Here is a 27,609-nt window from a genome sequence, read left to right as displayed (position 1 = left end):
GGCCTTTTCAGTTTTTCTTATTTTCTCCTGTAAAGCTGCTTGGGAAAATGCACATTGTGAAAAGCGCTATATATATAAATACATTTCATTGCTAAACGACAACGGGCAAAACTGGAGTCACATGTACAAAACTCTAACTCCAGTCTGCACAGCAGCAGTTCATGTGGACCAAACTCTAGTTCGGTTTTCATTGCTTGAACACAGTTTTCAAAACTCTACACACTTATGCCACGACTTTAACCACAACCTGCACAACACTGTGGATTTACAGCACTTTGTTCAAATGCTAAAACACTGCTGTCAAAACTGTGAACAACACATTCAAAACAGAATAGATTTCAGCCTTGTGCCTTTCAAACACTGCTGATTGAAATTTCAGCTGAAAGGCTTGTTTTGTTTTAGACTTGTTAGTGAACACACAGACACACACATAAAAATACTGTATATATATGGAACAAGGAAGACGGCTTCGTGGTGGGAGAAGGGTGGCAGGGAGAGGGCGGGTGCGTGGAGGAAGACACAGAGCTGTTATTTCAGATGAAATAAGGGCTAAACTTAGTTTTTTTCGATTGCTAAACGACAGTGAGCACAACTGCAGCTACATGTGCAAAACTCTAACTACAGTCTGCAACAGTCACCTGAGCTAAACTGTTCACATCACCTGCAGAACTCATTCAAAGCAACACAACTCTTAACACACGGCTCAGTGCAGCCAAACACAATACACAACCCTCACTGAGATAACACACACTGTCACTCACAACACACTGAGAGGAAAAACACCAGCATCAAACACCAATACACCAAATACTAACTTTTCATACAGTTTCAACAATTTCAGTGACTTCATACAAAGTCATATTTCTCCTCTTCCTCCTGTTGGGACCGGCCTTTGGGTCCTGTTGTAAAAATATATACATATAACAAATGTATATGTAAACCGTACACTGTAAATATTGACACAAATTTTCATACCCACTTAGAATACAGGAGAAAGACAGAACCTGTATATCTGACTGTGTTTGTGTTTGACAGGTCACAGATGGATTACTGGAGCTGAATTCAACAGATTGGATTATAGTATAACTTTAAACTGAAGATGTGCAGCGGCTTGGGAAGAGGCTAAACAGCATAGAAACATTCTGAGGCAGTTTGGGATTCACAGGAGATTCACGCACCAAAAGAAATTGTAAGGACGAACGGTTAAAATATCAGACAAGTGTGTCCGGTGAGATTTACAGTGGATCTCTGTTTCTCTCTCAGTTTAATGAATGAAACATCAAAGAGAAGCTTTCACAACTCTTTTTACACACACTGAATTTGTGTGTGTGCGATTCTCTGTGTGTCAGCGCGTTTGTCAGTCTGTGCGTCTGTACATGTGTGTGTCAGTGTGTGTACATGTGTGTGTGTGCGTGTGTGTGTGTGTGTCTCTGTGTGTCAGCGTGTTTGTAAGTGTGTGTGTGTGTGTGTGTGTGTGGCAGTGTGTGTGCGTCTCTGTGTGTCAGCGTGTTTGTCAGTGTGTGTGTGTGGCTGTGTGTCAGCGTGTTTGTCAGTGTGTACGCGTCTGTGTGTCAATGTGTGAGTGCATGTGTGTGTCTGTCAGTGTGCGTGCGTGCGTGTCTGTGTGTGTGTCAGTGTGTTTGCATGTCAGTGTGTATTCATGTCAGTGTGTGTGGGTGTGTGTGTGTGTCTCTGTGTGTCAGCGTGTTTGTCAGTGTGTGTGTGTGTGTGTGTGTGTGTGTGTGTGCGTCTCTGTGTGTCAGCGTGTTTGTCAGTGTGTGTGTGTGTGTGTGGCAGTGTGTGCGCGTCTCTGTGTGTCAGCGTGTTTGTCAGTGTGTGTGTGTGTGTGGGCGTCTCTGTGTGTCAGCGTGTTTGTCAGTGTGTGTGTGTGGCTGTGTGTCCGCGTCTGTGTGTCAATGTGTGAGTGCATGTGTGTGTCTGTCAGTGTGCGTGCGTGTATGTGTGTGTCAGCGTGTTTGCATGTCAGTGTGTATTCATGTCAGTGTGTGTGGGTGCGTCTGTGTGCGTCAGTGTGCGTCAGTGTGTACGCGTGTGTGAGTGCATGTGTGTGTCTGTCAGTGTGCGTGCGTGCGTGTCTGTGTGTGTGTGTGTGTCAGTGTGTTTGCATGTCAGTGTGTATTCATGTCAGTGTGTGTGGGTGCGTCAGTGTGTACGCGCGCGTGTGTGTGTGTCAGTGTGTATGTGTGTGTGTGTTAGAACAGAAAGAGATTGGAGAGACACAAAGTAAAGTCGAAGCACTAACACACACATGGAGGATTATCGATCCGTCAGAAGCGACTCTATCCTGCTGGACTTGAGCTTTATTGTTGCTGGAGCTTCCATAACACGTGGTGGTCAAAGCGAGATACTGAGCTGTATAGAGTGTCCCTCACTCACCACCTCACGGGTTAATTAACCTGCGGATGGGACAAAAGACTTATTTACTCCACTCAATAAACATCAAGCAGGAGAGGATTGAGAGAGGAGTGTTATTCAAACCAACAAATCAAGTACAAGTGATTCTACCTCTGTGGTAAAGATTTAAACAGCCCCCCGTCTCTGTATGAATATTTACTGTGGTTTTACTACAAATTAAACAAAATAAAAAACATGGTTGCTTTAGTTAAATTATGGTGGCCAGAAATTTACCATGGTTTTACTACGGTAACTGTTGTTTAAATCCCAAAATGGTGTCGTGTAAATGAGGAATCAGAACACATAAAAGGTTTTGCTGCCTTTGTTAAAAACAGTGTTGTGTAAACTACTTCTTAGCAGCGTAAAAGACCGCCGTTTTGGATGAAATGGGAGTCAACTGTCTTGCGCTCAATAAAGCACACTTTACCTTGTGTTTAATTATCCAGATGATTGAAGTAATAATTGCATCACAAAATAATTTTTTATGGGCTATAAAAAAATCAGACCAGAAAAATGCCCATAACACCAGACGTGACAACTCTTTAAAGTAATAAGTTACACCGAACAGTAAAAACACTCAAGAAGCCTCAGAGGAGACACATGTTGCTGAGACAACAGGCAGAAACAGCGTCTCTCTTTCTCTCTCTCTCTCTCTCTCTCTCTCTCTCTATCAGCACCTGCAGTCAGAGGAAAACCACTGACCTTCCTTGTGCTGAAAAAACACAGAGTAATCCATCTTGTGGATGCTGAGCGCTCCTCTTGGCCCGCGGCTTGCAAACCCACCACGGTGATTCTGTATAAACTGTAATGCATTATCACAAGAACAATAAATGCACATGTTCAAGATGTTGATATTTATATTTGTGTCGTTCTTTAATACAAGTTATTTTTACTTTGTAGATTAAAACACCGGGGTGTGCTTTGCTCCAGTTCACTTTTCTGTGACATACCGAAAAAATATTTTCCTGTATAATTATAGGACATAAGGATATATATTCAATTGTTTACCCATTTATATTGTACATTTGTTGTCTTTATCTGCAATTGATGGTTCATGAAAGATATTACTATATTACGACATAATGGAAAATACACTTGAAAGGATGCCAAATGAAAATGATTAAACGGTTCTCGTTCACATATTCATAGTGTGAAACAGAGACTGAACGTAACCCTTTAAGACTACAAACACTACACCACCATCTGCTGAAGAAACTGAGCTTTGTACAAACACAGACTCATCGCTGTTCAGCATTATTTCGCGAGGCTAATTCGTTTCTATTCATATGGGTTTTTTGTAGGTTAAATACGTTTAGGGTGGTCATACACTATTGTAAGGATAGAGATTACATATCATAAAGATGGGCCAGTGAAGTGCCGTGGCACAGTACGGTGTGTTAACACGTTGTGTATTGTGTGAGTTAGTTTAGCTGTTGTGACATTTTCCAAAATCTGCAGTGCATCAATTCCAGCCTCTGTGTGTGTACCATACATATGTAAATCACAATCGCAAATTGCATAAATTGCAGGGAAGCTCTGTAAATATAGAATATGTATTGACTGCGTGGCAGGTCATCAGAAATTCACATTCTGTTTGAGATGCACAGATACACGTGTGACGGTAAGAGTGCCGTCTGCAGAATAATAATGATATGACAATGAAAGCACAGCACAGGACCCCAGTGTACATGATGAGCTTCATATGGTGGGTTATGAGCATGTGACATTTAGAAATTCTGCAACAACATATGGACATTTTAAGTATGCAAGTAAATAAAATAAACAAAATTGTAACCGTGAAAGTCTCTCATTTTAAATGACAGCACACTCAACAGTTGATGTCGTGTTGTTGGAACTGGTTTTTTATTATGTCATGTAAAACACTAGTCAACCTAATGTATAAATAACTGAACCAAACTAGATGAAACTAGTGACTAATATAAGAGTTATTCCTCCTACTTCTTAACCCTACCAATACTTTTATATTGAAGCAATATACGTACGTGTCATCCTTACATGTGTACGTTTTGTTTGTTTGTTCGTCTGATGACTAGATGCAACAGTATGACTCCCGATCCAGCACAACTCAATCAGCCTTCAGGACTCCAGTCCGGGTTTTCCAGGTTTGTGTGTTTAATCTGTGAGTTTAAAGGCTTTCTTTTCGTTTTTTGTCATTTGATATTATATCATATGTTGTATTCGGTATCATTCAAGTACAATTGTAGCATGACCTTAAAATATATAAAGATTTAAATAAGTAGGCCTATATACATGCTAGAGATTCAAATGTGGAAAAGAAAATAAAGTTCAGTGTTGTAGAATGTGGAGGTTTAGACAAAACAAACGTTATAATTAAAACAATGAAAATGAAGGCTTGTTAAATTAAAAGATTAAAATTTTGCTTTTTATATTGTACCGTTAAATAATAGCTATTGTGATATTTTGTGTGAATGTAAAGTAATCACATTTTACTGTCATTTCCTTCTGTAGCATCTCCTGAGGCAAAAGTCCACCAGTCTTTAGAAATCCAGTCCGTGTTTTTTCCAAGGCTCATACTGGTAGTGCGGTTTATCAGCGTGTGTGTGTGTGTGTGTGTGTGTGTGTGTGTGTGTGTGAGTGAGAGAGAGAGAGAGAGTCAGGATTCATACTTTCCCCCGTTGATAGAAACACAGAGCGCGTCTGTACAGAGCAGAAGTTCGGGACGCGCAGCTCCTTCTTCATTCTAAACCGCTGGAATCTGGAGGTGTCACTTCTTTATTATAAGAGACGCGTTTATTTCAGGCGGATCTGTATCGGACTTCTGTTATGTGTCGGATGCGAAAGAATTCGAGATTAATGAGCGATTGAAACATTTCTGCAGCTGTAGATCGCAGATTCTCTCCACGGATCGTACGCGCGGATCGTGCGCCTTTACGCATAGGGTGGATTTGTTCGCACGGGAGTGTGGCGATGTCGCGGACACCTGTCGTGATTTTCTCTTCTCTGTGTCTTCTCTTCTTTACGCTGTCATGTGCCGGAGATGTGAAATCGCGCAGCTGCGGCGACGTGCGCCAGGCGTACGCGGTCAAAGAGTTCAGTCTACACGACGTGCCACATCAGGAGATACCAGGTGAGGGTGTCAAGGGTTTGCCATTTATCCAGCTGGGGTTAAGGGAGGAATTATCCCTCGTTTGTCTCTTCAAATGACACATTTGGGTGGGGAACAGGTCGGTTTGGAAGTCTTATTTATCATCAGCTACTTGTGGTGCTGTGTAATGTGGTGTAAGGATGGTCAACTCTCGCATTACACGTTACAAATGGCAATATTTATATTTAAAAAGCTCCAGAAAGCACCAGCCATGATAATGCATAAGACATGAGAGAGCGTCAATGTCTGCATCTTTAAGTACCAGAAAGTTTGTAGTTGAACAGGTCTGTGTGACTTAAAACCAAACGAATGTAGATCTAAGTGGGGCGTTGTGGTTTTGACCGACATACTGATGTGAACTCAAAATGCATTTCATGTAAATGGTTTAAGGGATTCAAGTGACTTGCAATTTTCATCATAGTAAATGGATATTTATTAAATGATATATGTTTATCTGCACAAATTCTAACAATTGCACATGAAATGCAAAGTTACATCTGGTTCAACTGTTGCATGTTTTATTTTCAGAGAAATTGACAGTAACGCAGACTAAACTTCAACCAGCAGCTATGTTTAGATTTAACAACGCTTCATTTTTATGTACAGTTTTAATGTTAGTTATAAACCCAGAAAGGTCATTAAAGGTTCTCTTTGAGTGTCACACAGACATTACAGAATACGTGTGAGTTACAGTCCAATCTACCTGTGGATTGTCTTTGGACATGCTCAGTAAACTACTTTCCTCCACTCCTATAAACTCTTTTTGTGAGTTTTACACCCATTGTAAGAGATTTACAGTGTTTTTTATCAGCAGACCGTCTCCCATTAAAAGCTGAGAGTCAGTGTAATACACAGAAGTCCAGCAGGTGTCTCTACTCACTCATTGGGATGAGTCCAGATTTATAAAGTCCTGCAAGAGTAGAGTCGAGTTGAGTTGACTACACACCAAGCGCACATTTTTCCTCCATTATCTGTTGCGAAGTAATCACATTTAAGGGGTTTTACCCGGTAAAAGCAGATTACCATGGTAAGAACCTAATGCACGAGGAGAGAGCTGGACGTTTTTTAAAGGTTGGGATAATGCTGTAATAATGTTTCATTCCACAATGCCATTGGATCTGGCTTTGAATGACATTTAGTTTCTTGTACCGTCGACAAACGTATTAAATAAACTTTTTTTATAATTGTGGTATTTAGACATGATTGAATAAGTTTAAGTTCCAAAACCAAAGTGTCAGTGTTTGTAGTTTAAGGTTCTTTAGTTTTAGTGTTTGTGAATGTTTAGTGATGAATCTAAAGCAGCATATATGTACCTGTGACGTAATGTAAAGTGGAAAGGAACCTGTGTTTGTGTTCCACACACATCTGTATTGTTTTTCTAATATAAGAAATTGCGTTTGGTTTTCCCTCGTGTTGTACTGTATGAACGTACTCTTCAGAGATTCCCGTTTCAGGCGTCTTCAGGGAGTTTCATTGGCTTCAGAGCGAGACGCGTGTGAATATACACCGGATGTGTTAATGCATCATGTGTGTTTATGTTGTAACACCCCTGCAATGCTGATATTTCACATTTTTTGGCTGTAGGATATTGACAGGTTTGTGTGTTTGTGTCAGGTTTGTTCTCGGTGTGCTCTTTATTATTCATGCGTCTCTGAAAGACAGAGACATTTTTATTGCTTTAATTTAAATAATAGCAACAGGTTTGTGTGATGGTTGGGTTTTCATGAATGTATTATGGAATTGCATCGTGTGTTAAATGATGCTTCACGTAACGTTTAGTGTGTTTTATCTTCAGCAATAGCTCTCAATAGACTCCGGCTTTATTTCATTTGTTTTTCATGAACTCAGTATTTTGCGGGGGACCTTTACTGTATATGAACAGGTGTAATATAGAATTACCTGGCAAGCTATATGTGACATTTTCAACAGAATACAATGAATGTTTAGAGGAAAGAACCGTGAAACACAACTGAAATAATTGACAACAGCAGTTATGAGTGTAAAATCATAAAGGATAAACTGAATATATTGACCTAGATGTGCGCAGTACATAAGTGTGTGTGTGTGTGTGTGTGTGTGTTGAAGAAATCCAGAACACGTGATTGTAAAGAGCATCTGATTTTAAAGGGTCTCTTCACCCCGCTGGAGAGTTTCACGGGTGTGTCAGACCATTCCAGATTCAAATCAGATTCAAATCATACGATTCCCAAATCATGACATTATATTCTATATTATATGTCAAACATCTCTCTCTCTCTGTCTGTCTGTATTGGTATATTGTGAAATACAGGAGGACACGCACACACACATTTACATTTATCAGACGCTTTTATCCAAAGCGAATTACAAGGAATTCAGGGATCAATAAGCGATATGTCATAAAAGAGTAATAGTACCATAGGTGCTAACTGCTAATACAAAGTTACTAGTATACACACACACACACACACACACACACACACACACACACACACACGTGTGCTGATGGTTTTGTCTTCAGATAAATCATCTGCTCCATTAATCCCATGTTTGATTGTTTCTTCTCTCATGAGCTCATTTCAGGTCTCGGTTGGTTTTTGTTTGTGTGATGAGCCTTCAAGGGGCATATCGTGCCTGACGACACCGAGGTCATGAGGGAAGCGTTACACACACACTTGACTTCACACTAGAATTATAAATACACAAATGATCCGCATACCTTTAACAAGTGAACTTTGACACTAAAACATTTGCGTTTATCTTGAATTCTTGGCCAGTTGAAATTCATTCGTGTAGATTCATTTGTATGTTTTAGTCTGACCTGCTTTCATGCCACTGATGGATGGGTTCAATACCATATTTTTTAAGTAATCACATGTTTTTGCACGACCATCTCTGTTTGATACTTGCAGGTTACTTTGCAGAAGTATTTTTATGTGTGTTGAAGTCAGAAAGGAAGTCAAGAAATGGTGTCAGACTCACCTTTCTTCTAAACTTGTTATATTTAGTAATAAAAAAGCACATTTGATTTGGGAGGAATTTAATTAAAGGCTTCTATAAGAGGAATCACCAAACAATGACCTTCATTAGTAAATTTATGAGTTGAATGACACAGTTGTGGAGACTAGAAGAAGTTAGGTATGTGGTGCTCCCTTTATGCTGATTTGTATAACATAAATCAGACCTTGAAAATAAATAAACCGCTCAATAAACAATGTTTTTGTAATGTTTGTTTTCCCTTATTTTACATCTCCCAGTAAACCATGAACATATCGGACAACATATGCCATTTTCGCTTTCGGTAAACAAGCTGAATGAATGAATGCGGGTTTACGCACCATTTGCACGCGGTAGGGAGCAGGTGCACATATCTTTCGTACCTAAAATACGAACATTTTCACGAATCCAAAAATTTTCGTTATAATAACTTTTCGAACGATTTACGCAAAACTGTGTTCTGCTCGTATTTCATGAATGAGGCCCAATGTTTTAATACATGAAGCATTTTTCTATTTCGCAGAAAAACAACAACACGTATGTTTTGATGTAAAGTATAACTTCTTCTATCAGGGTATAAGGTCATAGTCACCGTTGGTGGTATTATTTATTAAACCAGAATGTGATGGATACCGTATGATCGGCTTTTATTGTCACACTTTTGCATTTCAACAAGTGTTACGCGCACGTTGGGTGAGATCTAAGACACCTTCCGGATTTAATATCACAATCCACCTGCGTGTGTTGATTCAATCCGTCTGTACCTGTCTCGGTGCGTCTCTCGCTCTTGCTGTCTTTCTTCTAATGGCCGGCTTTAATGAAAATGCAAATGTCAGCGGCACCTGAAGACTGAAGGCTTTGATCGGGGCCGCGCCACTCGTGCGATCGCCATCTTTGTCAAGCGCTGGCAGATTGAACCACATCTATTTGCATTCATTATTTCTCACGGACCTGCACAAACAGAGAGCGGATTGCAGACATCACGCCTGTTAGAAGGTGAACAGACGTACAAAGAGAGAATCATGTAAATTTATGTGCGGGATGAATTCATTAGGTTGCCGCTATCTTGGAAACGTGACGTCTGTAGCAAAGCCGAATACATCAGAGGAATATGGATCTACGATTATACGCTATATTCAAGTACCAGACGTTTATTAAAACAAAGCCATCATTAGCTCACCCTAGTGTCACGTTCTCTCCTCTCTTGGATCCGCAAAAGGGAGTTTTAGAATATTCTCACCGCTCTTTTCAAGAAGTAAATGTGTGTTTTTATCAATACATACGATAAATGTGAACGAGGATAGTTTTGGGTGTACATTGTTAAAAATGAAAGGTGCTTGAAAGGTTCTTCACAGCGATGCTTATGGACATAGTGGTTCCTCAAAGAACCATGTAGTCAAGAAGAACCCTCTCGTTCTTACCTTTTTATAATACTTTTGTGAAACAAAAAGTTTCTTTCGGATGTTAAAGGTTCTTTATGGAACCATTCTTTATGGAGCGAAAATGGTTAATCTATGTCACCGTGACTTTAAGAGCTGTGCGGTTATATTACCATTACAGAACTTCTCTCAGCTCAGAGGGTATATGTTTTCATTTTATTTTATTTTATTGTTCCAGTGGCAACAGAGAAATATAATATTAGCTCCGGGCCCGTGTATAATGTAGCAGAAAATCAGAGTCTGTCAGTTTCTTCGTGCAAGGACTTCTGGGAAATCCACCTACATCGCCTCCAGTAATACTGCTAGAAAACGGAAGATCCAGGCAAACGTATGAATTATTTATAGGTAAATAGATTTATGTGTATCAAAGGCTGTTCATTTTCATTACCGTGAAGGGCTTTGTGTTGACATAGATGCGTTCGTCCGAAATGTATACCATATCTAAAGATTTGTATTTCTCCAGAACGCATGTGCATTTGCGATTTCTCTTTGAATCACTATTTACAAAAACGGAAATAAAAACAGTTTAACGTTGTTATGAAGGTGAAATATGATTATTACTCTTTAATAAAGGAGCAGCAGCAGCAGTTCTTGACCGGTGAGATTCTGATCTATTCATCTCCGTGGTGTTCGCGAATTTGAGAGGATGATTTTTTTTTACATTTGCCACAGCGATAAACTCCCATTCAAATTCACCGTGAGCCAAGGCTTGTGTAATTGGTTTTTCTTAACGTCTCCTAAGTAATCCCGAGCACAAACACGCGGCGTACGAGCAGCCGCCCCGGAGGAGAAGCGATGTAGAAGCCACTTAATTACTGTTAATGAGAAATACTAACACAAGCACATCAGGTGCCGCTGGATTACTAGACGCCAGTAATATTCATCCACACAACAACATCACGGCAGAAACCCTCCTGGATACGTGAAATTCAACGTTACGATAAAAATAAGGGTTTATAAGTTGAGATATAACAACAATGATTTAATGCGATGAGTCGTTTATTCATCCTTATATCATGTCAAATCTGTATCAGAACCGCTTTCTGTCTCCTTCAGAACACAAAAGAAGATGACGAGTTTATTATATCCACATTTTGCAAAAAACATGTTTTTTATTGCGCATTCCAATTAATATCAATCAAACCGCAGTTGGTTTGTTTTGATTTAAGCCATAACTCCAAAAATACAACACAATAAAACAACATGATTTTTTATATCTCATTAGGGAAAGAAACTTTGCTCCATTGACTTCCATCACAAAACCACTGAGACATTTCTCCAAATCTCTTTTGTGTTCCACTGAAGAAAGACATTTTAAATAAACGAAGACATAACTGCATAAGTCCATTATTTGGGCAGTGTTCTTCATCTACAGTGCTTGTGAGGTCGAGATGCTGCATTCTGAAGCTTCACGCGAACGCTAGATAATAAAGGCATTCATATTATGGGAATTGAGCGACGCTGGAAGTTGTAGCGGTGTTTGGAAGCGTGGGCGAGGTGAGAATCTAAAGCTTTGTTTTGCCCCGTCAGTGGTGAGATGCTGAGTGTGTTTCTTTGCTGTTTCCCTCAGAGCGGCTAGAAAACCAACAGCACATTATTCTAGCGTTGCTTGCATTCGCTGTCAGCATCACTTGGGATCGGTGTTGTTTTCTCTCACCAAACTTCGAGTTTCTTTCTTATTCTCCTCCGCTTGTGTGTTTTCCTGACTTTAATGCGGTGTCCCTAAAATAGCTGATGTCAAGGAAGCGTTAAACTTGTGTTGTGTTACCCGTAACACATGAGCTGTCAAACCATGCCGCTTGTTAAGGAAAGTGCTTCTTTCTGAAGCGTTTGTTGGATTGTAACCAGTAAAACACCAAAGATTGTTGTGTTGCTGAAATGTCGACAAAGGCCAGACAATGAATCAGATTAGTTTGTAGCCGTGCTTGGCCGTTTGGTCCGAGCAACACTTTCTAGCTCACATTTATGGAGATGTGATGTTAGTCTGGCTGTGTCTGCTTTATTAACGCTTGCTCGCTGTGAATTACTTCGTTTCATTTCTATGTGCCACTGGTTGTTTACAGCATTAGAGAAGCGGCTTTGGAACGGCTGCTTCTGAAACAACAAGCTGTCGTTTATTTAACTAACAGAAGCGGTAATCCAGAGTGACTCCGTAAAGTATGTTATAGGTTTTACATTTACAGTACACACACTTTTATTCAAAGCGACTTACAGTGCGTTTGCTGCTTTAATAGATGTGGGATCTTAGCGCCATTTTCTGTCGGTTAAGCTTCAGTTAAACTTCACAGTAAGCCTCCTTTTATTAAAGGTAACTTTTTTGCAGTAAAGTATCCAAAAACCACTAGGCCAGTGTCATATATTTCGTTCAGTTGAGTACTTACAATATCTAAAATGTTCCCAAATATATGTAAATTGTGAGAAAATTGTCATTTTAACGTGTCTGGCAGACTAGAGGAAAGTAGACAAGAGTCTGTTATATGATTGGCTGAGATGCCTCACGTGATTGGAAGAGCTGTTACGCTTTCTCCAGACCTTACATCTCCCTTATAACACGGTCTCTGGCGTTTCCATCGGTTTCCTCTTTTAATACCGTAGAACAACCACAACAACAGTCTGGGTAACACATCATCAAACGTAACATTTATAAAACTTGACATCATCCATAAACGTGACTTCTCATTCACGTCTGATTGACTATGAGCGGTGCAGATGAAGACGACATTCCCATTATTCCAAGCTCCTTCACAGCGTCATCAAGCTATGGCGTTGTTGTTGATTTGAACATATCTGTTTTGAATGTGATGGATTTTACAAACTGCGCCTTTAACATTACTTTACATGAACTATGAAGGATATGCAGAATTTACTTCGTGTTTCATAATACATGTATTACTAACATGATGTTTGGATCTGATAACATTATTTGATGCGCGGTGAACTAATATGCGCGAATAGCGTGTTTGTATTAACTAACATTATCAAAGGATAATAATCGCTATTAAACATATTGTTGGTTGTTTGTTTAATACATTTACTAATGTTAATGAATCTTAGTGTCCCCAGAACTTCTCACTTACTTTAATATAATAATAAATAACCGTTGATTCTTTTTGATTTCATTTATATGACCATGTTACTTATGCAAATAAGCATTTGTTTACACTATGTATTGTCTTTACGTGAACTCCCATCACTGGTAGTTTAGTTTGTTAGTGATTCCGATTCAAATAGAAAATGCATCTGCGTGCTTCATCTGAAGAAATGCTACATAAAAACACCAGCAGTTGAGAGTCGAAGGAATTCATCTTTAACTCGAGTGCATTTTCAAGTCAGTCAGCCCGGGGTCAAGAAACAACGCTTCAGAAGTTCATCCAGAGCGATGTGCTGCTTCAGAGCCCGTCGTTCATCCCAGCATCTCTCTGCTCGAATGCCTGCACGGCCCAGTCTGCTGTCAGGAGCTCCATTACACGCCCGTCATCCTCATACTTCAGTCCTTCAGACACACAAACACACCTGTGCATGTGTGTGTGAGAGAGAGAGATACAACATGTCGTGTTTAAACCTCAACATAAAAGTGCGTTGATATATGATGAAAAAATAAATATTGTAAACTTTGTGACTGCAAATTGTTGACTCGAATACAAAGTGTGTGAAGTGACTGCAGTGTTTGTATTTTTTTATTGAGTAGTTTGTGTTTGGATTTAAACAGAGTGAATGAAAAGTTCATCTTTTGAGCAAAATAAAAATGTATAAATTCTTCGATCATTTATAAGATTGTTTATTCAGGCCTGCGGTGTGATGTCCACCGGTGTTGTATTTTTTAAGAAATGGTGACAAGTTCGGCAACTGCAAAGCGCAAACTTAAACTTGATCTTATGCAGATTTATTAGATGTGTAAATAGACAAAGTATTGTTTTCATATTATAAAGTTTTACTAGTATAAATACTGCACGATGACATGTATATGGTGGAAATACTTTTCTGCCTTAAATGTTTAAGTACAGTCAACTTGGCTTTACAAGTCGAGACACTAACTTACTCTTTACATTTTGGCCAACATTCAATTGAGTTAATATAACTTAAAAAGTAACTTGAAGTTAAGTAGTTGGAACTGAAGTGAATTTAATAAGAGCATAACATCTGCTGTTGTCGAGTGTTTCAGTGTAGTTTGAAGTTTATTTGGCTGTACAGTGTGATGTAGTTGTGTACTTTGTGTGTATTTATAGAATCACAGTATGTACCAGAGGTGGTATTGTGATGAAAACAGGGTGGATTTTTTTGGGTACAGAAGTGGTTAATTATACAGTGGGGGATTTCCAGCAGAGTGGCTTTGTATAGTTTTGGTATAGGGTGTATGAAGTTCTCCCTCTGAGACGTGACCGTGTGGGCCGATGACCCCCGAGACTTCATTAAAGCTGCTCGGGGCCAATGCTTTTTGTCTCCTGGCGTCTGTGGCGATACGCTCACAACAAGTCAGAAGGAATATTGAGGGTTAAATATGTCTTGAGTGCTCTTGACAGAGACAGTAAGTGGTCTGATGTTGATTTCTAGCCACAAACTCTCAAGGCAACTGATGTAGCGACTCATTCTTATGAACATTACGTACAGTCTGCATTTGCCCGTGCGGTGGGTTGTGTTTAAGGGTCAGTTGGGGATGAACCTTCATTGCTTTTTGTAATAATCACTAGTTTTTGTACAATTCACATTGTATAAATATAAATGAAATGACCAGATTGTAAAATAGTTACATCATCTAAATAACTTTGCCAGTTTGTAAAAACCATAATGTGAGTTGTACTGGGTACTGTGATTCTATGAGGTCTTTATGAAAATATATAGGGTCCATTTAGATTTTATGAAGTTGTTCAAAACTATATAGGACCAGTTCTGATTTTATGATATCTTTATTATCAAAACATAGGGTCAATTTAGATTGTTGTTAAAACGCAAATAGGGCAAGGTTTGGTTGTATGAGGTCTTTATGGAACGATATAGGGTTACTTTTTGATTTTATGAAGTTGTTCAAAAGTATATATAGTGTCATGATTCTGTCTTCTCTTGTCTTGATTTTCTAGTCTAGGGGCAGAATCATGACAGACTCACGTGTTTTATGTGGAGAGAGACGAATTATTGTCAATCTGGACTTAATATGCATTCTCTCCTGTCTCGTCATTTGGCCCCGCCCCTCTCGTTCCTAGTATAGCTTTCCTCCTGTGTCTCATTACACACCTGCCCATCGTTATCTCCTTTGTTAGTCTCCCTATTTAATGCCCTCTTGTCTATTGTCTTGTGCTGCTTCGTTGCTCTAAGTGTACTTGTTTATGGTGAAGATACCACATAAGTGTACCTTGTTTAATGGCTATAGTTCCCTTGTTCATAGTCTCTCTGAGACGTTGTGTCGAGTCAGAAGTTTGTTTGTTTTGTATTAGTTTTGGTTTGTGTTTTTCCCCTATCGTGGGTGTTTTTGTGTTTATTAAAGATCCTGTTAATCCCTTCAGCGTTCCCTGCTCTTGGGTTCTTCCTGTCCAATACCTTGACATATAGGACCAGTTTTGATTTTGAGGTCTTATATGGAAATATATAGGGTAAATTTACATTTTATGAAGTTGTTCAAAAGCAAATAAGGCCAGTTTTGGTTGTATGAGGTCTTTATGAAACTACACAGGGTAAATTTAGATTTTATGAATTTGTTCAAAAGTATATAGAGCCAGTTTTGATTTTATTACGTTGTTAAGCATGTAAGGCCAGTTTTGATTTAAAATGTCGGAAATATTAAGGGTAAATTTTGATGATGAGGTCTTTAAGATATTGGATCTGTTTACTGTGATTTCCTGAGGGATTTTTGAAAGTATAAAGGGTCAGTTTTGATTTTCTTTAACCCCTTCAGAGCACTTTGTGTCTGTGTCTGACTGGGTTAAAAAGTATAGTGTGGGGTAAATTTTGATGTCCCATTTTTAAATTACACCCCAGTACAAAGTGTTTATTTAATAACTGGAATGATGTGATGGAAACCCAGGTGACCAGAGATGGAGTTGATGGTAAAACACAGACTTTGCCTCTACTCATCAACATGCCTCATGTGATCCGGTGTTGGGATGAGGTCTCGAGCCAATTTCCGCAGCGAGATTGATGTGCGAGCGGTCGAGGCATTTCTGTGTTCTTGCTTGTGTGTAGAGTCTTGTTTATTTTTTATCTCTCGAGTGGCTGCGAGACATATTCTAGAATGAGAACTCTTTGTTTAAATCCGAGCATATTGAACCTTTAATTCAGTTCTCCTTCAAAGATAAACCGAGCCGCCGTGACACATGACTGAGCACTGTCACACGCCTCACTGTTTCTCACATAATCTCACATTTAATTGAAAATTAAAATGCCAATAGTAATCACCGCACCAAAGAACCCCGGTTACTACACTTTTACCATGAAAAAACAATTCTTGATTTTAATTAAGGGTTGTGTCATTTATTTTAACATAGATTTGATCTTGGTAGAATTAGATGAGATATATTTGAGTTCTTTTAAAAAAGGCAGAAAGTTGTTGAAATGTTATTTGAATCTTAAGGTACAAGTGAGATTTATATAGATGAGAAAAATCTGAGAAATGGGAGAATGTCGCCACATTGTCTCAATTTAATCTCATTGCTATTTCGGCGATTGAATTATATTGTTATTATCCTCGTTTGAATTTATTTTTATTTTACATTTACTTTTTTACTAGCCTAATGTAAAGATGTGCCAATTTGGCTTGTTGCATGGCAACACACAGTTAATGTGATGATGACTTGGCAGGAGATTTGTGTTTTTAATATCTTAATTATTTACTGAATGTATCAATTTATTTATTCAACATGTATTGTCCTGTCCCTTTAACCACAAGAGAATCACTGTTATTATTTAAGATACGAGAGGATTCATTATTGTGGAGAATGTAAAGTATTGTACTCTTCTTCAAATGAATGTCAGGATAGTTGTCATGTAGATACTGTTATATTAGTGAAAAACAAAAGGATGTCTTTAAAGCCTCTCAAAACAGATGTGTTTAGTTTGAAGGGTTTTAAACTGTACCTCTCTGTGATGGATTAAAGGTGGATGCAGAGAATTTGACTTCTGTAAACTTGTCAACACTCAAGTATGAAATACATGAAGTCGGTCAGGAGCCCTTCAGTATTAAACTCTCACGTACGACTGATGTCGACTGTGATTAGAGAAGTTAAAGCTGTGGGCAGAGACCGCCATCGCCAGACTTTAGTGTTTTCAATGAGCTGGTAACTGAAGGGATTACTGTTTCTCCCTCAACAATAAACTGACCAGAAGTGAACATTGCATTACACAAATAACAGAGCAATGCTGAGTTTAGGGATTATCATGGAGGGAATAAGAAAATGATGAAAAGAGTAAACAATAAACATCTTTGGTTTAGCTGTTGATCATGTGTTTCTATGTCTTGGTTCAATCGGTGGAGAACAAAAGATGATGTTAGGCGTATGAAATATTACAGTATAAAAAGCGAAGTGATCGTAATCCGACAGCCTTGTGTTTTATTCTTCTGTAGGTAGTAGATAATCCTGCCATCAGAAAAATCACAGATGAGATCTCTGTAAAACTTTACATGAAGGTATCCTTCATGAAGCATTTATAAATCTGTTCATTAATGATTTACAAATGCATTATAAATCAGTTATAACTGCATGAATAAAAAGAGGGATTCTAACGAAATACCTGCCAAATAGTGAGCAGGTATAAGAAAAACAACATAACACCGTAACTTTGTCCAGTCTGACAGACTATATTGCAAACAACATCAAGATAATAATGAATCTGCTTTTGAGTCAAATAAATGATGAATAAATACATTTATTAAGCATTTTCAACATGTGAATTAAACATGGCTCACTATTTGGCAGGTTTTTCTTTAGAATCCCTCTTTTATTCATGCAGTTATAACAGCTTTATAATGCATTTGTAAATGACTTACTAATCATTAATGAACACATTTATAAATGCTTTATAAAGGGTACCAATGTAAAGTGTTACAGAGAGCTCTTTTATTTCTCCTAGACATGCAACGGAGGCCAAATGGAAACTTGCTTGAAAGTCTCAGATATTTCTCCTGAGAAAAAGAGTCTCCGTCATTAGAGTTTGAGAAGAGATCGAATTCGTCACGTCTGCAATCAAAATTCAATATTATTGAAGATCTCAACTTGAATAACTCAAACATGTCTCATCAATTGTGACCTAGAATCTACATTCATTCACACCTCTTTTCATGTGTTGCACCCTTGTTTGATTCTCCTCAGCAAATCTAAGAGGAACATCTGAGACTGAGTTGAGCTTTGAAGTATGATTGCGACATTCAGACGTGCTCGAGGAGAACATGTTCAGCAAATGTCCATTTAAAGTCTCTCTGTTCTTCATAAAAACCTCTTCGATGTACCAGCGGCTGTGACATCTTTTGTTTTCCGTGAGAGACAGAAGTGATACGACGCGAGGATGAGAGCATGAGAAAACACAAACATGTGCTCCGAGCGACCGCGTTGCTCTTTTCAGTCTGAAAGCACAGATGGAAAAATGAAAGGGAACGTGTGAATGAAAGGAGGGGTCAGGCAAAGATTGTGCAGCGTGTGTTTATTATCCGAGCTGTGCTTTAAGGGATTAGACGCTTTGATAAGCCGTCTACGGATGCCGTCGGGTCACGGGGAGGCGGAGATGTTCATTTTAAAAGCTCTCCTACTGTTCATCTGCTGGAAGAGCTTAATGGTGTCATGTCCTGTCGTTTCTTAAGGACGGCTGATTTAGATGCGAGCGTTTTAGATTAGTGCTCAGAAAGCGCGTCCTGGTGTCTTCTATTATTCCGAGAGCTTTGTCATAATCAAACACTGTGGATTTAATTGCGAGTGACAAATGTCTGAGCGCTGAAGTGTGTTGTTGAAAGAGACTCGTCACAATAACACAATTCAATACTGACACCAGAGCCCTTCCAGCGCTTGATATTAAAATATAATTCAAATATTCATCAGGTACAAACTCAACGGTGTCCTCTGCGTGCGACTGTTGTTGTTTAAACTAGGGCTGAGCAAAACCTTGAGAAAAATCTATTTTTAAAAATGCGGTCGATTCTCAAAAGCTCTTTAAACTACGGGAATCTGTATTGTTCAGGCTTCTCTTTATCCCTGAAAATCTTGTTCGATTTGGCTGTTGAAGTCTAGAAGTAGAGAGAGAAAGCCCGGGATATCCCCACCACTTGTACTTCTTTTTCTTCCGTTTTTGTTGGAAATTAAACACTTGAATTGGTTTGTCAGGCAAGTGACTTCATTAATTTAACTCATTGTTGGGATAAAGGGTTCTTAAACTCTTTTCTGACCTCTTCAACTTTCTCTGTGAAGGTTTGACTCATCCCGCGGTGTTTGTGCCGTGGGCATGAATGATACGTGATTCAGAATTTTGACCGTTTTCACGTTGTTCAGAGACATCTTTATCTTGTTGAGTGAGGTCGCCGAGAACACCACAGCAACACCCTGACAACCAGACACACCGCTGCAGCAACACAGCAGACCGTTTTCTTCAGGAACATTCACTCGTTGTCGTTGGCCAAACAGTTCAAAAGCAGTCAACGACTGGACGAAAGCTTTAAAGAACGGGACAAAGGGAGAGTCGGCAGAATATCAGGGGACAGACAGAAGTTTGATTCTTGAAAGGTTCTGTCCTACAGAGTTTCTTCGAGTTGAAAGTGAAAAGCCACGGTGTTGTCTCCAGCCGTGTGTTGTGGGATTAAGAAACACCTTGATTTGTTGTGTTTTTACCCTTCAAGAAGAGTCTTTGTACCTTCCGTAGGGACTCACTGTATCAAACCCCCCGGACCGCCGCTACGGAGAAAATGTAAAAGATGTGAAACTAATACAGAACTAGTTTCAGACTTCAACAACACGCCGAGGTGTCACATCACACGTAAAGCTCACTCTCGGGACGCCTTTATTGTTGTTTACATAAGAAAATCATTACACGCTTGACAGAGTTTGGCATCACTTGTGCCCACGGGGAAGTTTGTCAAGAAATATTTTAACAAATAAACAAACACATGACTAATATCACCATAACAACGCGTTCTGAATCATTCAAGCACATATGAATGTTTTCCACCGAAACTTTTAAAAGTTTTTGATATATTTAAAAGAGCTGCTAGAGAGATCATCATCGTCTACAGAATTAGTTCACATCTGTCTTTTTTGTCTCGTTCATGAGGGCTGTAAAATTCATGTGCGCTTGGAAGAATTTGTTGAGATGTAAAACAAATTGTCTGTAATTTTAAGAGAAACATTTGAGATGAAAGGGAGAGTTCACCAAGATATGATAATTCTGTCATCATTTCATCACCATACCTGTATACCTGTATACATAAAGTCGTCTCACTGCTTATTACTTTGGTTCACGGTGCGTTTCAGAAGCGGTTTGATGTAAAAGTGCAGGCACGATACCCCGTGAACTCTCGACAGATTGGATAACAAGCTGTAGTTGAGCGTGCCGCTGCATTTCTGAAGAAACCGGTGGCCGAAACTCGCCTCTCGCGCATTTCCATTTATTTATTTGTTTGCTTCTGTCTTTTTATATTTGGGCAAAAAACACATTTGTCACAAACCGTCACAGCCATCAAAGTTTATTCACGCGCTGCGTCGCAACAAAGCATTTCATTTATTTTCCTCTGATGGAAAGAAACGTTCACTTATTTCTCAGTCGGCGTAGCAGGTGAATTCCTGGCGAAATTGCGACGCTCTTACAAGATATTTATGCTTTGAAAATAAAGCCCATTGTCCGTGAAATAATCAAAGTGTAACAGGCGTTCGCCTCAGATGGGGAAGTCACGCACCATTAGATCCGTGAAGTCTGTCGGGATGGAGGTGAGGTGGGAGATGGAGGGAAGAGTAATGTGCCCTCATATTATTGCACAGAGAATTAGACTAATATTTAAACAGCCAGACCTGTGACGTGCCGTACTGAAGCAGAAAATCATCTCCACGTGAGGGGACGAGACTAAGTTTGTGTTCTGGATAATATCCGGCTTGGTAACAATAAGAGTTGAACTGGAAAGAGGTTCATGGATGTCGATATGTCAGGCAGTGCATCATGGGTATGATAGTTACCAGAGATTAACAAGCTGCTGGTTGAAGTCTTCTTTGCGAAGATGCCATACAAGTTCCCTGAAGAACGTCGTAGTCTGCTCATGAAATGACTGTAGGGAGCACAGCTCGGTCGGCTTTTAGCAGCTGGTCAGTGTAGCAGCTGTGTCTCAGCGGGTTGTTGTGAAGGGAATGGGTCGGGCCGGGCGGAGGGGACGTCTGCGAGGGTTTGGATGGGGCTAGAATGATCAGCGGATGCCTCGGGCTCCTCCTGGGCAAATGCAGTCACCAGCTGCTACCTGTAACACACAGACACGCTCCAGTTAACATCTGTAGTACAATGTGCAGCCGAGCAACAATTCTCCCTCCACATTCCCTGTTTTCCATTCTCGGCTTTCTAAAAAATGATGATGGATGGATGCGTTTTCATTTATCATGCTTTCTGACTTCAAACCGGATATGCCATGTGATTGCAGGAATGACATTTGGGATAAGTGAAAGCAATGCGATTGATTTATAAAAATATAATGGATTTTTTTCTGGAAATGCTGCATCGATTCGAGGTAAAGAAATAGGTTTTTACTATAGTTTAGTAGTTAATAGTATTCAGTCGTAAAAGAGTATAATACAATTTAGTACATTTAGTAAATAAACATTAAAGTGTACTATACAGTATTGAATGCAGTTCTCTATAGTTACTGCGCTTGCTTAATGTTTGCTATATTATTCTGCATTCTTAAATTATATAATATACTACAATTGAGTATAGTATAGTGAATATTCCATTATACTATGGTATTTAATGCAGTTTATTAGTTCTCTCTTTGTACTGTACTTGGCTAATGTATGCTATCGTATTCTGTTTTTTGAAATACCATAATTGAATACAGTTTACTATTGTACATATTAAAGTATACTTCAGTATTTAATGAAAAATATTAGTTCATTATAGTTACTAGACTCGGATAATATACAGTATTTCAGTATTTTGTAGTAAAGGCCTAAACTCTAATATACTACAGTACACTACAATTAAATACAGTTTAGTATAGTAAAGCATATGGTAGCTACGGTACATGGCTAATGTACGCTATAGTTTTCTGTTGTATTAAATACTATAATATTCTACAGAACACTACAATAGAGTATAGTTTTTATAGTAAATATTTTATCATACTACTATATTTTATGCAGTTTATTAGTTCTCTCTTGGCACTATAGTATTAAATACCGTAATATACTACAGTACACTGCAATTAAATACAGTTTACTATTGTACATATTAAAGTAGTCTAATGAACTAATAATTATCATTAAATACTGTATAGTTAGATAATATGGATAATGTACAGTATTTTGTAGTAAAGGCTTAAACTGTAATATACTACAGTGCACTACAATTAAATACTAAAATATAATACAGTATTTTTGATCGTGTTAACAGGTTATTCTGTCTAAAAACTATCAGTGTTAAATGCTCTAGCGTCACTAACATTAATACTTTATTTTAGCACAAAAGAAAATAACGACGGCTTCCTTGAACTCACCGTATAGTCCCTTCCGGGTGAACGAGAGCTCTAGATTTAAAATCTGCACATTTAATAGCCAGCATGCATCATTCTAGACACTTGCCACGGGCAGAAGAGAAGTTTCTTAGCGAACGGCGCACTCGTCCATTGACATTTAGCAGAAGCGCCTCCACCTGAAGTCATGTGTGACCCCTCATTAACGGTGAAGGGGATTTGAGCGAGGAACTGTAAAATGCTCATAAGGCTGTTAATGTACATTAAATGGACTTTAAATTACAGCAGGGTTGAGTGCTTCTTGCGTGTACGGTGTGCATCTGGTCCGAGGCCGAAGGAAACAGGTTATTGGAACGTTGCTGTAGTCTCTTCATCTTGTAGATGCTGTGGATCAGTGACTCGTGGAATGGTTTGCTTGGGAGCATATTTTCATTTGAGCGCAAGGCAAAAGCTGCTGATATTGTGGCGTTTGAGATTTTGATTACACAACCGTATAGCACAACCTTTTTAAACTGCTAATAATTGTAGTAACGCTAGCAAAAAAAGCTGAACGAAGAAATATGTTTTAATGTGATTTCGGACATGGTTCCATATGTTGATGTCACATTCAATGTCAATGCCATTTTGGAATGGTCAGCATTTACTGTAGTTGCTGCCATCTGCTTAAAAAAGGGAAAAATTATTCTATAAGAAATGTGAAATGCTTTCAGAGCAAAGGAATATGTTGTTTTGGGTTTTTATACTGTATGTATGAACTGGTCCCTTTCTGGTCTTGTTAGCTATCACTTTCATCTTGCTGTATTGTGTGCAATTATTATTTTCACGAAACATCATATTTCACATAGCTAATATTGAATAAAAATGGATATAACTTTGGTTGCATGTACTTTTTTATAACAATATATGAAGAGTTTGGTTCCAGAATGAGTTAAAATGGTTCAAAAATCATGTTTGTTATTATTTTAAAATGTTTTAGTCTGTATTTTTTTAGTTATGGCTCAAATCAAAACAAACCAACTGGAGGTTGATGGATATTCATTGGACTCATTGGAACTAAACTCTTCATATATAAGTAGGGTTGCAAGCATAACTCATTATTATTCTCGTCATAAACACAATAGATACTTGTGTGGGACCCAAATTGATTTTTATTATTATCTATTAAATGAGCCATAATTATATTTAGCACATCATGCATGGAGAAATCATTTTCCCTGTGCTTTTCTAATGTATTATGATGGAGAATCTGTGAGCAGGTAAGGAGCGCTGCCAGAACTGCGCTTGCGTTATTTGGAAGTTAAAGAACCCTTCAGAACTGTGGCATATGGTGGCTTTCAGAAAGTCTCTGGCCTGTCCTGTATGAACTCGTTCCATTTGGGTCTGGACTCCCAGCAGGAATTACAGAAAGTGGGAAGTGGAGTAGTAGTTTACATTGGCGGAGAACACAGTCTGTGGCTGAGTTTGCCTGCTTCATTATCACGTGAAATCTGGTCCATAATGCTGATTATTCCGGCACAAAACTGCAGACTGTGTTTAAATGACACCACTTGTTTTTGGTCGCGTTGGAATTATAGCCGTTATGAGTCATTGTGCATTATGTCAGGATCGTCAGGAAATTGAAGCCAAGTGAAGGCAGCGGGTACAAAAACAGAAAATTTGAATGATAAAATAAAGACCCACGATGGGGAACAAAAACTAAATGTAAAACAGACTTCCCACGAGAGGGCAAAAACAATTGAGAGAGGAAAAACTAAACACTTTTCGGGAGAGAATCTGATAATTCCAAGGTGACAAATTATGCAAAAATGACTTCGCCTTTAGACAAAATAAAATGTTTTCCCTTACTTTCATTTAATGTCTAATGAAAGACAACATAGTAGAAGCTTGATTTGCCTCCAGCATGTTAATGTATTAAATATTTAGTTAGTTTGATAATGCTTTTAACGATTTATAAAAGTGCAGTACTGCCAACTTCGCTTTAACACCATATTTAAAGTTACTTTACGGCAAAATCTTATAAAAACTTTTCATATTCCATCTGGACGTATCAGTTGGATGGCAGCGCCCCTCATGGCCGTGAGGCACACGATTATTCAGTGGTTGGTGTAAAGCTCATTTATTAAACAGTGTGACACTGATGTGTTCATTAGACAGACTTTATTATTATTTTAAAGGCTAACCCCAGCAGAACAGAAGGCGTTGGAGATCTTTAATCATGTTTGTTGAATTGGTTTGCTGTGGTCTGGCAGCGTCTCAAAGAACTTCAGACCCCTGAACATCCAGATGTCGTTCCAGGACCTTTAATCTCCGCTCTCTTTCACGCCGTGTTTGCTTTGGCTCTGTGTGTCTTCTCAATCTCTTCTCTAAAGTTTTCTTTGTGTGTTCAGGTAGATTACGTCAGAATTCGCTCTTATTGTAATCTGACAGAGGAGCGAACAATGACTCGATCTCTTCTCATAAACCACTGTCAGATGTGTTTCTGTAGGGTTTGTATCGAGATGGTGAAGACTGTCTACATGATGTGAAGCTCGTAATACACGGTAGCATACGAACTCTATTCAAATGAATATGTTATGGTGTCATTTACTCTCAAAAAATGGTTTTAAACATGGACAAACCCAACTGTTGCTTTAAATTGACCTAGACTATATTAATAGTGGATCAAACGATGGATTTAAATAATCTAGCATTTTGGGTTCAAACAACCAAACCGTTGGGTTTCTCCACAATTTGCACAGCAACATGAGCCAGATTTGAAAAATGAAGTCAAGTCAATTCTGGGATCAAACCCATAACCTATGTGATGGTACACAATGCCCCTTTTATCTTATTATACTGATGTAACAATTTACTTCGGTATAAAATAAAGACAGACATGTACATGTACATGATGTTTATGGGTGTACTCACAGCAGGACACAGATAAGAGAGCTGGTCAACAGTTCTATCAGCCAAGTCTTTATGAGATTCACTGTGATCTAATAGAGTAAGAAAGAGACAGACTCTCAGAACCCGATCGATAAAGACCTCAGCTCAAGACATGCCCGCTTTCCACTGCTACTTTTCTCCCGATAATGAGCTAATGCTTCACCTGAGCTAGCTGTGGAATCTATAAAAATAGCTTAGCACGTTCAGCCTAATAACCCCACGCGTGCTGAAGTCAGAACCTTTAATGGAACTCTGTTTAGCCGGACGAGACTCCATTCTCCTCCACGGCTGATCTGAAGTCAGCGATCCAGAGCTGGTTCTGATGGGCTAGTATCTGATGGCCGATCGATGCCAATTCATTCCGTGGAGAACTAGCAGCGCTATCGAACGTGCAAAAACAGCCGACACCGTCCTGCGAGCCGAGAGTTGATTAGTCATGGAATTAAGAGCAGCTTCAGATTTCACGACAGACGAGGAGAATCTCTTTGCGGTTCCTTAATGAGTCGGAGTGCTTTCTGGTTTTTGCTATCCCATCATTCTCTGCAGCGGGGTTCCCACTACATGATAAATTACTTACTGGGTGGCCGTTGACAAAAGTCTCCACACGCCCGCAGAGCAATAAACAACAATGATTATTGATTTTTTCCATGGTCCTCGCCACAAAACAAAATGAGCTAAAATGGCATGTGGTTTGTCGGGGCGCTCGGAGCGGTGCGAGCCATCAAAGAGAGAGAAGCACGTGGGTTCTGTCGGCCGTATATTAGATCAGAGCGGCGTCGTGAGAGTTTTAGAGCTGTGCGGAGGGTGAATGCGTTGGCAGGGAGTCTTTCAGAAGTTGCACACAACGGGCCGTGGGACCCACCAGATGGTCGTGGCCATATGCAGGAGGTCCCTGCGGCCAGGTAGACTAATGAATACCACGGAGACTTGATCCAAGTTTTTTGGCATGACTTTGTTCGCTGGGCACAATCGGTTCCCATGGCTGCTTGTGTGCTGGTGTGAAATCTCAATCGAATTTCCTCGAGCTTTACTTTATGAGTGACGTCAAACCACCTCTTTGTGTTTGTGTTTAGAATAGTCACGATATCAGATTTTAACTGCACGGTTATCGTGGCTAAAGACTTCGCGGTTATAATGTTATCACAATATTTATTTGGAAGCGTTCTCAAAAAGGATTTAAGAAGTCATCTTAAATGTTGTTGTTGTTGTTGTTGTTTTGTCGGCTATTCGAACAATGAACCAAGCCCAAAATCTATGTGTAAGTGTTAGTGTATGGAAGCAGGGAGAGAGAGTTTGTAACCATTGTGAAATGTTGAATGGGTGCTGTGGTTTAGGATATTACGATCTTTGTATAATCAACATGATATCTGTAATCGTTGTTTTTAATATCGCGGTTATTGATATACTGCTATATCGTGACACCCCTAATTCAGACTGTATGAATAAAATAATCCGATTTTGTTCATGTCACAATGTTTTGCAACAATGATTTTAATACGCTAAAAGGTAACGTATAGTCCATGGACCGCGGAACGCATCTGAACAAGGGGGGGCCATAGTTTCAAGTCATGCGGAGGGGTGGGGGCGCATATGCATTGAAACACCACACAGTTACATCTACAGTACACACATGATGAACACGCACACATGCTGCCTCAGATTAACCCCTCTGATCCCACTCTAACATTTACACACAACAGGCCTATTTACACATAAACGCACAGATGAAACTATAGCAAACACAAAGTACATCCAGTCCACAAACAAAACTCATCTTGCTGCCTTGAATCTAAATCAACATCATAGTCATTATCATCGCAAATCAAGAGATTATTATCAGATTGATGTGCAGAGCCGCACAGACACACACACACACACCTACAAAACAAGTAAAGTTTTCCGCTCGTGTCACAAAATGTCAGCCAGTTAAAATCTTTGAACCACTGATATTGAACTGATCTCGCTCGTTTTTAAGACCCAGTCCCCTGTACCTTTTTGGTCTTCATAAGAACAGCAGGGTTTTGTGAGATCCCCCGCAGCACTCACTTGTACAGTGACTGTCGGTAGCTTGGCTTGAAGCCGGAGGAGAG

General features: G+C 39.2%; 1 protein-coding gene across 1 annotated transcript in view; it reads left to right on the top strand.

Annotated features, from left to right (window-relative positions):
- The first annotated feature begins 5,059 nt into the window (after positions 1 to 5,059).
- gpc6a (glypican 6a) overlaps positions 5,060 to 27,609 on the top strand; it is a 131,015-nt gene continuing 108,465 nt past the window's right edge. The window contains exon 1 of the mRNA XM_079462309.1: positions 5,060 to 5,524. Within this exon, the coding sequence (XP_079318435.1) occupies positions 5,365 to 5,524 (160 nt within the window). The 5' untranslated portion in view covers positions 5,060 to 5,364. The remainder of the gene's footprint in view (positions 5,525 to 27,609) is intronic.

This window comes from Barbatula barbatula (assembly GCF_947034865.1).
Source record: "Barbatula barbatula genome assembly, chromosome: 8".
NCBI classification, from domain to species: domain Eukaryota; kingdom Metazoa; phylum Chordata; class Actinopteri; order Cypriniformes; family Nemacheilidae; genus Barbatula; species Barbatula barbatula.
Note: the sequence above shows the minus strand (reverse complement) of the source record. Positions and strands in the feature narration are given on the sequence as shown.